Source organism: Carcharodon carcharias, chromosome 3 (assembly GCF_017639515.1).
Source record: "Carcharodon carcharias isolate sCarCar2 chromosome 3, sCarCar2.pri, whole genome shotgun sequence".
Taxonomy (NCBI): domain Eukaryota; kingdom Metazoa; phylum Chordata; class Chondrichthyes; order Lamniformes; family Lamnidae; genus Carcharodon; species Carcharodon carcharias.
The window spans coordinates 250,799-268,440 of record NC_054469.1 but is presented as its reverse complement, the minus strand read 5'-3'; the positions used below and the strand labels follow the sequence as shown (position 1 = coordinate 268,440).

Genomic DNA, 17,642 nt, shown 5'->3' with positions numbered 1-17,642 from the left:
GATACAGTCTGGGAGAGAGGGGGAATCGGAATCTGAGGGAGATGGGGGAGACAGTATCTGGGGGAGATAGCGAAAGTGTGTCTGTGGGGAGCGGGGAAGTTGGTATCTGCGGGGAGATGGGAGACGGTGTCTGCAGGGAGATGGGGAGACACTGTGTCTGTGGGAGAGGGCGTTGAGGGAATGGGGAAGACAGTGTCTGGGGGTGCTGGGGAGACAGTGTTGGGGGAGATGAGGAGACCGTGTCTGGGGCAGCGGGAGATGATGTCTGGGGAGAAGGGGGAGAGGGCGTCTGGGGGAGAGGGGGAGACGTTGTCTGGGGGAAAGGGGGAGATGTTGTCTGGGGAGGGGGGAAGACAGTGTTTCAGGGAGAGGGGGAGACAGTGTTTTGCAGGAGAGGGGTAGACGGTGTCTGGGGCTGAGGTGGAGACAATGACTGGGGCAGAGGGGAAGATGGTGTCTGGGGGAGAGGGGGAGATGTTGTCTGGGGATGAGGGGGAGATGTTGCCTGGGGGAGAGGGGGTGAGACAGTGTCTGGGGGAGCGGGGGAGACGGTGTCTCAGGGAGAGGGGGAGACAGTGTCTAGGGGAGCGGGGGAGACGGTGTCTCAGGGAGAGGGGGAGACAGTGTCTGGGGGAGCGGGGGAGACGGTGTCTCAGGGAGAGGGGGAGACAGTGTCTGGGGGAGCGGGGGAGACGTTGTCGGGGGAGAGGGGGAGACAGTGTCTGGGGGAGACGGTGTCTGGGGGAGACAGTGTCTGGGGGAGAGGGGGGAGACAGTGTCTGGGGGAGACAGTGTCTGGGGGAGAAGGTGTCTTGGGGAGAAGGTGTCTAGGGGAGACAGTGTCTGGGAGGGACGGTGTCTGGGGGAGACGGTGTCTGGGGGAGAAGGTGTCTTGGGGAGAAGGTGCCTAGGGGAGACAGTGTCTGGGGGAGACGGTGTCTGGGGGAGACAGTGTCTGGGGGAGAGGGGGAGACAGTGTCTGGGGGAGACAGTGTCTGGGGGAGAAGGTGTCTTGGGGAGAAGGTGTCTAGGGGAGACAGTGTCTGGGAGGGACGGTGTCTGGGGGAGACGGTGTCTGGGGGAGAAGGTGTCTTGGGGAGAAGGTGTCTAGGGGAGACAGTGTCTGGGGGAGAGGGGGAGACAGTGTCTGGGGGAGACAGTGTCTGGGGGAGAAGGTGTCTTGGGGAGAAGGTGCCTAGGGGAGACAGTGTCTGGGGGAGACGGTGTCTGGGGGAGAAGGTGTCTTGGGGAGAAGGTGCCTAGGGGAGACAGTGTCTGGGAGAGACGGTGTCTGGGGGAGACAGTGTCTGGGGGAGACGGTGTCTAGGGGAGACAGTGTCTGGGGGAGACGGTGCCTGGGGGAGACGGTGTCTGGGGGAGAAGGTGTCGGGGAGAAGGTGTCTAGGGGAGACAGTGTCTGGGGGAGATGGTGTCTGGGGGAGACAGTGTCTGGGGGAGACGTTGTCTGGGGGAGAGGGGGAGACGGTGTCTGGGGGAGACGGTGTCTGGGGGAGACAGTGTCTAGGGGAGACGGTGTCTGGGGGAGACGTTGTCTGGGGGAGAGGGGGAGACGGTGTCTGCGGGAGACGGTGTCTAGGGGAGACAGTGTCTGGGAGGGACGGTGTCTGGGGGAGACGTTGTCTGGGGGAGAGGGGGAGACGGTGTCTGGGGGAGACGGTGTCTGGGGGAGACAGTGTCTAGGAGAGACGGTGTCTGGGGGAGACGTTGTCGGGGGAGAGGGGGAGACGGTGTCTGGGGGAGAGGGGGAGACGGTGTCTGGGGGAGACGTTGTCGGGGGAGAGGGGGAGACAGTGTCTGGGGGAGACGGTGTCTGGGGGAGACGGTGTCTGGGGGCACAGTGAGTGAGATTAGCCCAGGCTCACTCTGTCTCTCTCCACCACAGGAATGCAGCAGAACCTGAGCACATTGAAACCGGTGCTGAAGACGATGAAAGTGAATTACTGCAGCCTGCGGAGTCAGGTCAAAAACTTCTCCCAGATTTACGAATCTGCTCTGACTGAGGCTCGGAAACAGGTGATTGGGACAGAGGCAGTGAGCGCACCATCTAATGAATCAGTCCCCCCCCCCCTCCCAGCACATCAAACACACAGACAGGATCAAACAGGGTGCATCTGTCACATTTCTCACAGCCAATCCCATTCCCATCCCAATAATCCCCCAATCGCCACTCTCCCTGCTCAGCTCAACTCACTCTCTCCACCCCATTCACACACTGTCTGTGCTCCTTTACTGTACAGCTCAATTACCCCTGAGGGGGGTAAATATTCTTAATGGGGGAAATGGTGCAGAGCGGGGAGCAAATAGAATTGAGGTGCAGATCAACCATGACCTGATTGAGGGGCTGAATAGCCTCCTCCTGTTCCTGTGTAACCGGCTCGAGAGGGGCTGAATGGACTCCTCCTGTTCCTGTGTAACCGGCTCGAGAGGGGCTGAATGGCCTCCTCCTGTTCCTGTGTAACCGGCTCGAGAGGGGCTGAATGGCCTCCTCCTGTTCCTGTGTAACAGGCTCGAGAGGGGCTGAATGGCCTCCTCCTGTTTCTGTGTAACAGGCTGGAGAGGGACTGAATGGCCTCCTCCTGTTCCTGTGTAACAGGCTCGAGAGGGGCTGAATGGCCTCCTCCTGTTCCTGTGTAACAGGCTCGAGAGGGGCTGAATGGCCTCCTCCTGTTTCTGTGTAACAGGCTCGAGAGGGGCTGAATGGCCTCCTCCTGTTTCTGTGTAACAGGCTCGAGAGGGGCTGAATGGCCTCCTCCTGTTCCTGTGTAATAGGCTGGAGAGGGGCTGAATGGGCCTCCTCCTGTTTCTGTGTAACAGGCTCGAGAGGGGCTGAATGGCCTCCTCCTGTTCCTGTGTAACAGGCTCGAGAGGGGCTGAATGGCCTCCTCCTGTTCCTGTGTAACAGGCTCGAGAGGGGCTGAATGGCCTCCTCCTGTTCCTGTGTAACAGGCTCGAGAGGGGCTGAATGGGCCTCCTCCTGTTTCTGTGTAACAGGCTCGAGAGGGGCTGAATGGCCTCCTCCTGTTCCTGTGTAACAGGCTCGAGAGGGGCTGAATGGCCTCCTCCTGTTCTGTGTAACAGGCTCGAGAGGGGCTGAATGGTCCGCTCCTGTTCCTGTGTAACAGGCTCGAGAGGGGCTGAATGGCCTCCTCCTGTTCCTGTGAAACAGGCTCGAGTGGGGCTGAATGGGCCTCCTCCTGTTCCTGTGTAACAGGCTCGAGAGGGGCTGAATGGCCTCCTCCTGTTCCTGTGTAACAGGCTCGAGAGGGGCTGAATGGCCTCCTCCTGTTCCTGTGTAACAGGCTCGAGAGGGGCTGAATGGCCTCCTCCTGTTTCTGTGTAACAGGCTCGAGAGGGGCTGAATGGCCTCCTCCTGTTCCTGTGTAATAGGCTGGAGAGGGGCTGAATGGGCCTCCTCCTGTTCCTGTGTAACAGGCTCGAGAGGGGCTGAATGGCCTCCTCTTTTTATGTAACAGGCTCGAGAGGGGCTGAATGGCCTCCTCCTGTTTCTGTGTAACAGGCTCGAGAGGGGCTGAATGGCCTCCTCCTGTTCCTGTGTAACAGGCTCGAGAGGGGCTGAATGGGCCTCCTCCTGTTTCTGTGTAACAGGCTCGAGAGGGGCTGAATGGCCTCCTCCTGTTCCTGTGTAACAGGCTCGAGAGGGGCTGAATGGCCTCCTCCTGTTTCTGTGTAACAGGCTCGAGAGGGGCTGAATGGCCTCCTCCTGTTCCTGTGTAACAGGCTCGAGAGGGGCTGAATGGCCTCCTCCTGTTCCTGTGTAATAGGCTGGAGAGGGGCTGAATGGGCCTCCTCCTGTTCCTGTGTAACAGGCTCGAGAGGGGCTGAATGGCCTCCTCCTGTTCCTGTGTAACAGGCTCGAGAGGGGCTGAATGGCCTCCTCCTGTTTCTGTGTAACAGGCTCGAGAGGGGCTGAATGGCCTCCTCCTGTTTCTGTGTAACAGGCTCGAGAGGGGCTGAATGGCCTCCTCCTGTTCCTGTGTAATAGGCTGGAGAGGGGCTGAATGGGCCTCCTCCTGTTTCTGTGTAACAGGCTCGAGAGGGGCTGAATGGCCTCCTCCTGTTTCTGTGTAACAGGCTGGAGAGGGACTGAATGGCCTCCTCCTGTTTCTGTGTAACAGGCTCGAGAGGGGCTGAATGGCCTCCTCCTGTTCCTGTGTAATAGGCTGGAGAGGGGCTGAATGGCCTCCTCCTGTTCCTGTGTAATAGGCTGGAGAGGGGCTGAATGGCCTCCTCCTGTTCCTGTGTAATAGGCTGGAGAGGGACTGAATGGCCTCCTCCTGTTTCTGTGTAACAGGCTCGAGAGGGGCTGAATGGCCTCCTCCTGTTCCTGTGTAATAGGCTGGAGAGGGGCTGAATGGCCTCCTCCTGTTCCTGTGTAATAGGCTGGAGAGGGGCTGAATGGCCTCCTCCTGTTCCTGTGTAACAGGCTCGAGAGGGGCTGAATGGCCTCCTCCTGTTCCTGTGTAATAGGCTGGAGAGGGGCTGAATGGCCTCCTCCTGTTCCTGTGTAACAGGCTGGAGAGGGGCTGAATGGCCTCCTCCTGTTCCTGTGTAACAGGCTCGAGAGGGGCTGAATGGCCTCCTCCTGTTTCTGTGTAACAGGCTCGAGAGGGGCTGAATGGCCTCCTCCTGTTTCTGTGTAACAGGCTCGAGAGGGGCTGAATGGCCTCCTCCTGTTCCTGTGTAATAGGCTGGAGAGGGGCTGAATGGCCTCCTCCTGTTCCTGTGTAACAGGCTCGAGAGGGGCTGAATGGCCTCCTCCTGTTCCTGTGTAATAGGCTGGAGAGGGGCTGAATGGCCTCCTCCTGTTCCTGTGTAACAGGCTGGAGAGGGGCTGAATGGCCTCCTCCTGTTCCTGTGTAATAGGCTGGAGAGGGGCTGAATGGGCCTCCTCCTGTTTCTGTGTAACAGGCTCGAGAGGGGCTGAATGGCCTCCCCCGATTCCTACTCCAAACTTTAACTTGTGCCCTCAAGGTTTTGAAGGGGAAATTCGAGAATATTTAGCAACAGCTTCGACGAGTGATCGCTCCTTGTTCACCTGTTGACAGATCCAGTCGGCGATAACCGAGGTATCGGAATCAAACCGAAATCTGATGGAAAAATACGAGAGGGAAATGCTCCTGAGGAAGAAATACCATAACCAGCTGGTGGAGCTCCGAGGTGGGTCAGGGTAACGTTGGCCTGTTAGAATCATGAAGTCAAAGAAAGTTTACAGCACAGAAAGAGGCCACTCTGCCCATCGAGTCTGCCCCGGCTGAGAAACGAGCCCCCCAGCCTAACCCCTCTTCCCAGTATTCGGTCTGTAGCCCTGCAGGTTACAGCACAGGAGGTGCCTATCCAGGCACCTTTCATATGAGTTGAGAGTTTCTGCCTCTACTTCCCTTTCAGGCAGCGAGTTCCAGACCCCCACAACCCTCTGGGTGAAAAAATCCTCATCTCCCCTCTAATCCTTCAACCAATCAATTTAAATCTATGACCCCATACTCACTGACCCCTCTGCTAAAGTAAACAGGCCCTTCCCATCCACACTATCCAGGCCCTTTACAATTCTGTACATCTCAATCCAATCTCCCCTCAGCCTCCTCTGTCCCAAGGAGAACAGCCCCAGCCTCTCCAATCTCTCCTCATAGCTGCAATTTTCCAGCCCTGGCCACATCCCTGTAAACCTCCTCTGTTCCCTCTCGAATGGAATTGCAGCCTCCCTGTAATGAGGTGACCAGAACTGCTCACAGTAATCGAGTTGTGGGCTAACTAATGTTTTATATAGATCCAGCATAACCTCTCTGTTTGTATATTCTATGCCTCAGCTAATAAATGAAAGGATTCCATATGCCTTCTTAACCCCCCGTATCGACCCGTTCTGCAACATTCAGGGATCCGTGGATATTCACTCCACGGTCCCTCACTTCCTCTACACCTCTCAGTATCCTCCCATTTATTGTGTAATCCTTTACCTTGTTTGACCTCCCCAAACGCATCACCTCACACTTCTCTGGGTTTGAATTCCATTTGCCACTTTTCTGCCCACCTGACCAGTCCATTGATGTCTTCCTGCAGTCTACAGCAATCCACCTCGCTATCTACCACCTGGCCAATTTCTGTGTCGAATGCAAACTTCCTGATCATTCTCCTTACATTTACGTCCAAATCATTAACATATATCACAAAAAGCAGGGGGCCTAGTACTGAGCCCTGTAGAACCCCACTGGAAACTGTCTTCCAGCCACCAAAACATCCACCGACAATTACCCTTGTTTCCTGCCACTTGAGCCAATTTTGTATCCAGTTTGTTACATTCCCCTGGATCCCATGGGCTTTTATTTTTTTTAAGCAGTCGGCCCATGTGGGATCTTGTCAAAAGCCTTTCCAAAGTCCATGTAGATCACATCAACCACACTCCCCTCATCAATAATCAGACACGGCCTTCCCTGAATAAACCCACGCTGACTGGCCCTGGTCAATCTGGGCCTTTCTCAGTGTCAGTTCATCCTGTCCCTCAGAATTGATTCCCATAATTTGCCCACTACCGAGGCCAGACTGACTGACCTGTAATTATTCGGTCTTTCCCTCACTCCCCTTTTAAACAAAGGTACAACGTTAGCAGACCTCCAATCCTCTGGCACCTCACCCGTATCCAGTGAGGATTGGAAAACGATGGTCAGACCCTCCTCAATTTCCTCCCTGGCTTCTTTGAACAGCCTGGGGTACATTTCATCCGGCCCTGGTGTTTATCCACTTTCAAGGATGTTAATCCCCTTCATACTTCCTCTCTCCCTGTGTTTATCACATCCAATACTTCACACTCCTCCTCCTTAACTACAGTGTCTGCATTGTCCCCTCTTTTGTGAAGACAGAAGCAAAGTATTCATTATAAATCACACCCACATCCTCTGTATCCACATATAGGTTATCGTTTTGGTCTTTTCTGGGCCTTAATCTTTCCTTAGTCATCCTCTTGCTCTTAATCACAGAATCACAAAATCACACAGTGCAGAAGAGGCCCTTCGGCCCATCGAGTCTGCACCGACATGTGAGAAACACCTGACCTACCTACCTAATCCCATTTACCAGCACTTGGCCCAAAGCCTTGAATGTTATGAGTGCCAAGTGCTCATCCAGGTACTTTTTAAAGGATGTGAAGCAACCCGCCTCCACCACCCTCCCAGGCAGCGCATTCCAGACCCTCACCACCCTCTGGGTAAAAAAGCTTTTCCTCACATCCCCCCTAAACCTCCTGCCCCTCACCTTGAACTTATGCCCCCTTGTGACTGACCCTTCAACTAAGGGGAACAGCTGCTCCCTATCCACCCTGTCCATGCCCCTCATAATCTTGTACCTCGATCAGGTCGCCCCTCAGTCTTCTCTGCTCCAACGAAAACAACCCAAGTCTATCCAACCTCTCTTCATAACTTAAATGTTTCATCCCAGGCAACATCCTGGTGAATCTCCTCTGCACCCCCTCCAGTGCAATCACATCCTTCCTATAATGTGGCGACCAGAACTGCACACAGTACTCCAGCTGTGGCCTCACCAAGGTTCTATACAACTCCAACACGACCTCCCTACTTTTGTAATCTATGCCTCGATTGATAAAGGCAAGTGTCCCATATGCCTTTTTCACCACCCCACTAACATGCCCCTCTGCCTTCAGAGATCTATGGACACACACGCCAAGGTCCCTTTGTTCCTCAGAACTTCCTAGTGTCATGCTGTTCATTGAATACTTCCTTGTCAAATTACTCCTTCCAAAGTGTATCACCTCACACTTTTCAGGGTTAAATTCCATCTGCCACTTATCTGCCCATTTGACCATCCCGTCTATATCTTCCTCTAACCCAAGGCACTCAACCTCACTGTTAATCACTCGGCCAATCTTTGTGTCATCCGCAAACTTACTAATCCTACCCCCCACATAGTCATCTATGTCTTTTATATAAATGACAAATAATAGGGGACCCAGCACAGATCCCTGTGGTACACCACTGGACACTGACTTCCAGTCACTAAAGCATCCTTCTGTCATCACCCTCTGTCTCCTACAACTAAGCCAATTTTGAATCCACCTTATCAAATTACCCCGTATCCCATGTGCCTTCTTTATAAGTCTCCTGTATTGATAAATTATCCTTGCGTTCTCCTTGATTTTGCTTTCCTTTCATACCCTCTCTTTGTTTTCCTAATTTCTTTTTTGATTTCACCCCTCCACTTTCTATACTCCTCTCGGCTTTCTGTAGTATTGAGTTCTCGGTGTCTGACATAAACTTCCCTTTTCTGCCTTATCTTACCCTGTAAGCTCCTCGACATCCAGGGGCCTCTAGAATTGACTGTCTCACCCTTTTTCTTTGTGGGAACATGTTTATTCTGAACTCCCCTTTGAATGCCTCCCACTGCTCGGACACTGATTTACCTTCAAGAAGCTGTTTCCAGTCCACATCTGCTAAATCACTCCTCAGCTTAGTAACATTTAGAACTTTAACTCCTGTTTTATCTTTGTCCTTTTCCATAACTATGTTAAAACTAACTGAGTTATGATCACTGCCACCAAAATGCTCCCCCACTGTCACTCCTTCCACCTGCCCAACTTCATTTCCTTAAACTTGTTCAATCGAGGCATGCAGGAAGGCAGTAAAAGATTATTTGAATGGAAACAATGTGCAGGGGTACGGGGCAAAGGCAGGGCAATGGCACCAGGTCAAAATGTTCGATTGGAGAGCCAGTGCAGACATGATGGGCCAAATGGCCTCCTTCTGTACCATTAAAATTCTGTGAACCAAGTCCAGAACCACTCAACACAAAAACAGAATTACCTGGAAAAACTCAGCAGGTCTGGCAGCATCGGCGGAGAAGAAAAGAGTTGACGTTTCGAGTCCTCATGACCCTTCGACAGAACTTGTTGGACTTGCTACATACTGGCCAAAAAAGTTCTCCTGAATGCACCTTAAGCATTCTGTTCCCTCCATTCCTTTCACACTAAAACTATCCCAGTTAATATTGGGGTAGTTAATATCCCTTCCTATTGCTGCCCTACTGTTTTTGTACTTCTCAGAGGTTTGCCTATTTATTTGCTCTTCTATCTCCCTCTGGCTGCTTGGGGGTCTGTAGTACACTCCCAGGAGCGTGACTGTGTGACTGCCCCCTTTTTGTTCCGAAACTCAATCCATGTGGCCTCAATTGATGATCCTTCTAACATATCAATCCCTCCACAGCTGTCATTGCTTCTCTAAGCAAAACTCCCCCTCTCCCTCCCTTTTCATCCCCCCCTCTCTATCCCATCTGAAAACCCTGAGCCAGGAATGTTGAGCTGCCATTCCTGTCCCTGTTGCAGCCATGTTTCTGGAATAGTTCTGATATCACGCAGCCACGTTTCTATCTGTGCCCTCAGCCCGTCTGCTTTATTTGCTCTGCTCCTTGCATTGAGCTCTGCCAAACTCTCTCCAGAACAAAGAACAAAGAAAAGTACAGCACAGGAACAGGCCCTTCGGCCCTCCAAGCCTGCGCTGATCATATTGCCCGTCAACTAAAGCATTTTGCACTTCCGGGGTCCGTATCCCTCTATTCCCATCCTATTCATGTATTTGTCAAGCTGCCTCTTAAACACCACTATCGTACCTGCTCCCACCACCTCCTCTGGCAGCGAATTCCAGACACTCACTACCCTCTGTGTAAAAAACTTGCCCCGCACATCTCCTTTATAGTTTTCTCCTCTCACCTTAAATCTATGTCCCCTAGTGATTGACTCTTCCACCCTGGGAAAAAGCTTCTATCTACTCTGTCCACGCCACTCATAGTTTTGTAAACTTCTATCAAGTCGCCCCTCAATCTCCGTCGCTCTAGTGAGAACAATCCGAGTTTCTCCAACCTCTCCTCATAGCTAATAACCTCCAGAGCAGGCAGCACCCTGGTAAACCTCCTCCGCACCCTCTGCAGTGCCTTTATTTATCGTCTATCTTTTGTTTCCTCTGCCTTCCAGACTCACTCACTGATTTTCTGCCTTCCATTAACCATTTCTGGTTTTGCCCCATCTGGGTCCATCCTCGAGTTCCCATCTCCCTGCCAAACTAGATTACGCCCTTCCCAGCAGCACTAGCAAACCTCCCAGCAAGGACATTGGTCCCGAGCCCCATTGAGGTGCAAACTGAGGCTTATACAGATCCCCCCTCCCCCAGAACCGGTCCCAATGCCCCAGGAACCTGAACCCTTCCCTCCTACATCATCTCTCCAGCCGTGCATTCATCAGCTCTCCCCCCTGTTTCTATGCTCACTAGCATGTGCCACTGGTAGTAATTCAGAGATTACAACTTCTGAGGCCCAGCTTTTTAATGTCTTACCTAGCTCCCTGGAATCTGCTTTCAGGACCTCATCCCTCTTTTTACCTACGTCGTTGGTCCCAATGTGGACCACGACCTCTGGCTGTTCACCCTCCCCCTTCAGAATGTCCTGCAGCTGCTCAGTGTCATCCTTGACCCTGACACCAGGGAGGCAACACACCATCCTGGAGACGTGTCTACAGCCACAGAAACACCTGTCTGACCCTCTATCGAAGGCCCTACCCCTAATCCTCTTCCACTCTTCATCCTTCCTGCCCATGCACCTGAGCCCCCCATGTTGTCCCGAACTTGGCTCTTGCTGTCCTCCCCCCGAGGAGCCATCGCCCTCACCAGCTTCCAAAATGGAAAACATGGTTCATGAGCGACATAGACTCGGAGGACTCCTGCACTACCTGTTTTGTCCTCCTAGGCTTTCTGGTGGTCATCCACTCGCTCTCTGCCTACACACTCCTAGCCTGTGGCGTGAGCACATCCCTAAACATGCTTTCCGCGTATTCCTGAGTGCCGTGGATACACCACAGTGACACCAGCCGCCGCTCGGAGTTTCGAACCCCAGGGGTCAGGTTTCTGGAGCTGGTGATACTTCCTGCACACGTGCTCTCCTAGTGAAGTGTCCATGACTTCCCACGTGCTGCAGGATGGACATTCTGTACAGGCAAGCTGCCCTGCCATATCTTAAACTGACATTTCCACTTTTTACTATAAACTGGAGACTAGAAAGTAGACTCACACACCAATCAGCTCCATCTCTTGATCCAACTACTGGAGACTGATAAAAATGGTATCTGAGGGAACACCTCTTTCACCCTGTGAACCAAATTCCCAACTCCACACTCTGTCTATGTCTCACTCAGGCATAGTCTCCTGTTCTCCTCCTGTGCCCCTACTGTCCATATGGTGTGAAGAACCATCTCTTATGTAGAGCGTCTGATGAGCCACTACCTAGTTTAGCTTCCTGCTATAGTAATTAACACAAGTTCAATCAACTCCTTGCAGTTGATGGGCAGATAACTGCCACTACCAGGCAGCCCCTTCCTATTGAAGCTGTTGGGTAAACCAGCACCATCGCCTGGTGGAGCTTCAGCACAGGGAGGGCAGAATATTTCATGACCAATCCCTCCGTGAGCTGATTGGCTGGTCTGCTGGAAACCAGACATGGATGTCGATAGTGGGCGACTCAGTGATGGTGATGCCATTGAATGTCAAGGGGAGATGGTTAGATCCTCTCTTGTTAGAGACGGTCATTGCCTGGCACTTGTACGACACAGAATGACGGAATTGTTACAGTGCAAGAGGAGGCCATTTGGCCCTTCGTGGTCTACACGGTCTCTCTGATTGAACAATTCTCATTCTCCCGCTTCCTCCCATAGCCCTGCACATTACAGATATGAATGTTACTTGCTACCTTTCAACCTTGACATGTTAGAGATCTGATTTTATTTCTCTCTCTCTCTCATTTCACCCTTTTTCCCTCATGCCCCTGTCTTATCCCTAGGTAATATCCGGGTGTTGTGTAGAGTAAGACCGGTCACTGAGTGTAACCAGACTGAGGGCAGTGGTACAGCCGTGGTGAGCACTGACCCAACCGTGGACTGCAGGGTCAGGATGATGTATAAAGGCAAAACGAGAACCTTTGAACTGGACAAGGTGTTTTCATCACAGGCTACACAAGAGGAGGTAACACACATGGGGAATGCTAGGGAAGATGCTTTAATCATGGGTGAAGAAAACATTTATCACTAGTCATGACAGGTTCGTCACTACTGAAGAGTAGCTTGTGTTGGGACGGTATTGGTACAGACGTCTCCCTGATCTTCTGTAGGTTAATGTAAGTCTTTATTAACAACTAGAACCATGTACACATGTACAGTAAAAAGGACAAGCGAAGAACTGTTTCCATGTTTAGGTCTTTATACGTCTCTGCTCAACACCCAGGTGTGGGTCATGTGCCACAGAATCTTTATGGTGCAGAAGGAGGCCATTCAGCCCATCGAGTCTGCACTGGCTCACTGAAAAAGCATTCCACCTAGTCCCACTTCCCTGCCTTATCCCCGAAACCTGCACATTCTCTTTTTTCAGGTAGCATTCCAATTCCCTTTTCAATACCTCAATCGAACCTGCCTCCATCACCCTTTCAGAAAGTTTGTTCCAAACTCCAATTGCCTCTTGGTGAAAAAATGTTTCCTCACATCACATTTACTCCTTTTGCCCATTATTTTGAATCCGTGCCCTCTAGTTCTTGATGTTCTCTTGAGTGGGACAGTTTCTCACTATTTACCCTGTCCACACCCCTCAGGATCTTGAATACCTCCATCAAGTCTCCTCTCAGCCTTCTTCTCTCCAAGGAAAACAGTCCCTGCCTCTCCAATCTATCCTCATAGCTACAGTTCTTCTTCAAGGCACAAGTCAGGAATGGTGATGGAATACTCCCCACTTGCCTGGATGAGTGCAGCTCCCACAACACTCAAGAAGCTTGACACCATCCAGGACAAAGCAGCCCCGCTTGATTGGCACCCCTTCCACAAACATTCACTCCCCCCACCACCGACGCACAGTAGCAGCAGTGTGTGTACCATCTACAAGATGCACTGCAGCAACTCCTTAAACAGCACCTTCCAAACCCACAACCACTACCATCTAGAAGGCCAAGGGCAGCAGATAGATGGGAACACCACCACCTGGAATTTCCCTCCAAGTCACTCACCATCCTGACTTGGAAATATATCGCCGTTCCTTCACTGTCGCTGGGTCAAAATCTCTCGCTGCCCTCACCCACGCCCACAGTGATGTCATCGCCCACCCCCTTCCTGTCTCCAGCCCGGCTGCACTGAGCTTTTCAGGGCGGGTTTAACACTGGCTGCCCATTAATTGACCAGTCAGTGTGAAATCATGGCCGGGGGCCCATTGCAGTCGGGCACCTGTTCCCTGACCCCTGCCCGGCCCACCGATCGGCCAGCCAAGCACACAGTGATTGGACAACCAACCAGCCAATCACACGCCAACTGGACAACCAGCCAACCAATCACACAGTGAGTGGACAATCAGCCAGCCAATCACACACAGCTGGGGACAATCAGCCAGCCAATCACACGCCAACTGACAGCCGGCCAGCCAATCACACAGTGATTGGACAATCAGCCAGCCAATCGCACAGTGATTGGACAATCAGCCAGCCAATCGCACAGTGATTGGACAATCAGCCAGCCAATCGCACAGTGATTGGACAATCAGCCAGCCAATCACACAATGATTGGACAATGGTCAGTGTGAGGAAGGTTAGATGTTCCTGTGTTTTGGAGATGGTGGGCGGTCTGATGGAATGATTAAGGCTGGAAGGAGATTGTCGAATGTCTGAGAATGGGATGTTTGGAGAAGGGGGTGGGGAGACGGTGTGGGGACCTCCTCACCACGTGTTTAGGAACAGTACCCAGGCACATACACAGCAGGGGAACCCCCTCATTCTCCATCTGCCTGCTCACTAATGTCCTTGTGCTTCCCCCACCCTCAGGTATTCGAAGAGATCGAGCCCCTCATTACCTCCTGCATCGACGGGTACAACATCTGTATTTTTGCCTACGGACAAACGGGATCTGGAAAGACTTACACCATGGAGGCAAGTGCCGGGGGAACTGGGCTGGGGTAGAGGAGCGGGGCAGATTCACACAGTGAACAGTTTCTGGGTGCCAGACACTCGGAAGGATGTGCACAGCCTCAGAGGGAGTGCAGTGTAAGATTATCCAGAATGATACCTGTGCTCGAAGGGTTAATTTATGAGGAGCGATTAGACAGATGTATTTGCTGGAATTTAGAAGGTTATGGGGTGATTTGATTGCGATTTTCAAGATACTATGCGGAACAGGTAGAAAACATTTCATCTTTTGCGAAGTCCAGGGCTGGGGGCTGCAACCTAAAAATTGGAGTGTGGCCTATCAGTGATAAGATGAGGAAAAATGTCTTCAAAGAAAGTGCCTTAGACATTCAGAACTCTCTGCCACAAGTAGCAATCGATGCTGCATTCATTGTTCATTTAAAAGCTGAGCTTGATAGATTTCCGGGAAAGGATATGGGGCAAAGGCAGTTAGGTCACAGGTCAGCCATAACTCCCATTGTATACCGTGGAACAGGCTCGAGGGGCTGAATGGCCTCCTCCTGTTCCTGCGGAACATCCCTATATTGCCCCCTGATGGCCACCCCTGCCCCACCCAATGATGGCGCGCGGGGTCAGCTGTTAGAAACTGAAGGGACCTCCCCGAAACTCCCCTCTGTTCCCCCCCAATCCCCTCCCCCCACCCGCAACCCCCCACACCCCTCCCCTCAACCCCATCACAAACAAGGGCAGGAGTGGGAAGTCCCAGATGGAAAAGACCCCAGACAGAGATGACCAGCCTGGCTGATTCTCAGAGCACTGGCCAAGTTATGGGGAGGGGGTGGCGTAGTGATCAGGTCACTGGACTGGTGATCCAGCGACCCAGGTTAGTGCCCTGGGGACACAGGTTCAAATCCCACCAGGGCAGCTGGTAGAATTTAAATTCAGTTAATAAAATCTGGAGTTGAAAACTAGTCTCAGTAACGGTGGCCATGAAAGTATCATCGATTGTTGTAAAAAACCCATCTGGTTCACTAATATCCTTTAGGGAAGGAAATCTGCTGTCCTTACCTGGTCTGGCCCTACATGTGACTCCAGACCCACAGCAAAGTGGTTGGCTCTTCACTGCCCTCAGAGATCCTGTCACAAGCCTCAAGGGAGATGGGCAGCACACGCTGGACTTTCCATTGACATCCCATGATCACTTTGCCTCAGGACCATCTCGGTCCATTGCCAAAGCTGAGATTCACTGGTGTGTCACTGCTCAAACCTTCCCCGCCCCCACCACCCCCATCTCCCCAACCCACTTGGCTGTGTTACGCCAATAAGGGTACAAGGCACAAATATCTGGGCCTCTGGTTCCCGAGCAAATAGTCGATGAGGAGGAGGAAGTAAGTACCTCACCGAGGCTGCTGTTTCCAATTGCAGGGAGTGGCCGAGGACCCCGGCATTAACCAGCGGGCACTGAGGGCCCTCTTCAGGGAGACGAAGGAAAGAGGTGAATCCTGGACGTACACCATCTCTCTCAGCATGGTGGAGATCTACAACGAACAACTGAGGTACGTGCCTGCAGCTGACAAACAGCAACCCCCCTGGGTGAGATGGTTGTCCCCCCCCGGGCCCTTTGCTGTGGCGGAGGAGGGGAACTGGGACAGGTGAAAGGTCACGCACTTCATAAGAGTTCAAGCGGCAGAAATCCACGCCAATCCTGAGTGGGAGGATTGAGTCACAGACCGGACCAGACACTGGAGAACATAATTTAGGCCGACACTACCTTGTCAGTACTGAGGGAGTGCTGCACTGTCAGAGGGTCTGTACTGAGGGAGTGCTGCACTGTCAGAGGGTCAGTACTGAGGGAGTGCTGCACTGTCAGAGGGTCTGTACTGAGGGAGTGCTGCACTTTCAGAGGGTCAGTACTGAGGGAGTGCCGCACTGTCTGAGGGTCAGTACTGAGGGAGTGCTGCACTGTCTGAGGGTCAGTACTGAGGGAGTGCTGCACTGTCAGAGGGTCAGTACTGAGGGAGTGCTGCACTGTTGGAAGGTCAGTACTGAGGGAGAGCTGCACTGTCGGAGGGTCAGTACTGAGGGAGCGCTGCACTGTCAGAGGATCAGTACTGAGGGAGAGCTGCACTGTCGGAGGGTCAGTACTGAGGGAGTGCTGCACTGTCAGAGGGTCATTACTGAGGGAGTGCTGCACTGTCAGAGGGTCAGTACTGAGGGAGTGCTGCACTGTCAGAGGGTCAGTACTGAGGGAGTGCTGCACTGTCAGAGGGTCAGTACTGAGGGAGTGCTGCACTGTCAGAGGGTCAGTACTGAGGGAGTGCTGCACTGTCAGAGGGTCAGTACTGAGGGAGTGCTGCACTGTCAGAGGGTCAGTACTGAGGGAGTGCTGCACTGTCAGAGGGTCAGTAATGAGGGAGTGCTGCACTGTTGGAGGGTCAGTACTGAGGGAGTCCTGCACTGTCAGAGGGTCAGTACTGAGGGAGTGCTGCACTGTCAGAGGGTCAGTACTGAGGGAGTGCTGCACTGTCAGAGGGTCAGTACTGAGGGAGTGCTGCACTGTCAGAGGGTCAGTACTGAGGGAGTGCTGCACTGTCAGAGGGTCAGTACTGAGGGAGTGCTGCACTGTCAGAGGGTCAGTACTGAGGGAGTGCTGCACTGTCAGAGGGTCAGTACTGAGGGAGTGCTGCACTGTCAGAGGATCAGTACTGAGGGAGTGCTGCACTGTCAGAGGGTCAGTACTGAGGGAGTGCTGCACTGTCAGAGGGTCAGTACTGAGGGAGTGCTGCACTGTCAGAGGGTCATTACTGAGGGAGAGCTGCACTGTCAGAGGATCAGTACTGAGGGAGTGCTGCCCTGTTAGATCTTCAGTCTTTCAAAATGAAATTTTTAAAAATTTACTCTTTCATGGGACGTGGGCTTCACTGGGTGGGGGCATTTATTACCCATCCCTACTTGCCCTTGAGTAGGTGGTGGTGAGCTGCCTTCTTGAACCGCTGCAGTCCATGTGGTGTAGGTACACCCACTGTGCTGTTAGGGAGGGAGTTCCAGGATTTTGACCCAGCGACAGTGAAGGAACAGTGATATATTTCCAAGTCAGGATGGTGAGTGACTTGGAGGGGAAATTCCAAGTGGTGGTGTTCCCATCTATCTGCTGCCCTTGTCCTTCTAGATGGTAGTGGTTGTGGGTTTGGAAGGTGCTGTCGGAGGGGCCTTGGTGAGTTTCTGAGGAAACTAAAACTAATTTTTTGGCAGTACGGAACTTGAGTATTGTTGAAAAAAGAGACACGTGTAAGCTTTTCGTTTTGCAGTCATCAGGACACAGGCAAGGGTACCAATTACCAATATAAGGGGCAGAACAACAATTTATAGCGTATGTGAAAAGGGTGCTGATTGGTTGGCAAGTGGTGTTGCCACGGAGAATGCACCAGTGACGTTGGCTGTCAGTCAGGCTCACAATGTGGAACATTTGCGTGTACAGGAAGCTGCATATATTAATACACGGGGCCCTGTCCTTTGCAGACAGAAAGAGCATGTATACACATTGTGCCTGTTTCAGCTAAACAAAATAAGTGACAGCCATTCGCTGACTCATTCCTCAGGGCAATACCTTGACCAATCAGAGCCATGCTGCCTGGTTTAAATTTCAAACAATGCTTAGCAGTTAACTGTCAGCCACCATCGGAGCA

At 52.5% G+C, this 17,642-nt stretch overlaps 1 protein-coding gene across 1 annotated transcript in view; it reads left to right on the top strand.

The window, feature by feature from the left end:
* LOC121275731 (kinesin-like protein KIFC3) overlaps window positions 1-17,642 on the top strand; it is a 101,391-nt gene that overhangs the window by 49,232 nt on the left and 34,517 nt on the right. The window contains 5 exon segments of the mRNA XM_041183321.1: window positions 1,904-2,034; window positions 5,088-5,199; window positions 11,863-12,044; window positions 13,876-13,980; window positions 15,382-15,512. Of these exon segments, the coding sequence (XP_041039255.1) occupies window positions 1,904-2,034; window positions 5,088-5,199; window positions 11,863-12,044; window positions 13,876-13,980; window positions 15,382-15,512 (661 nt within the window).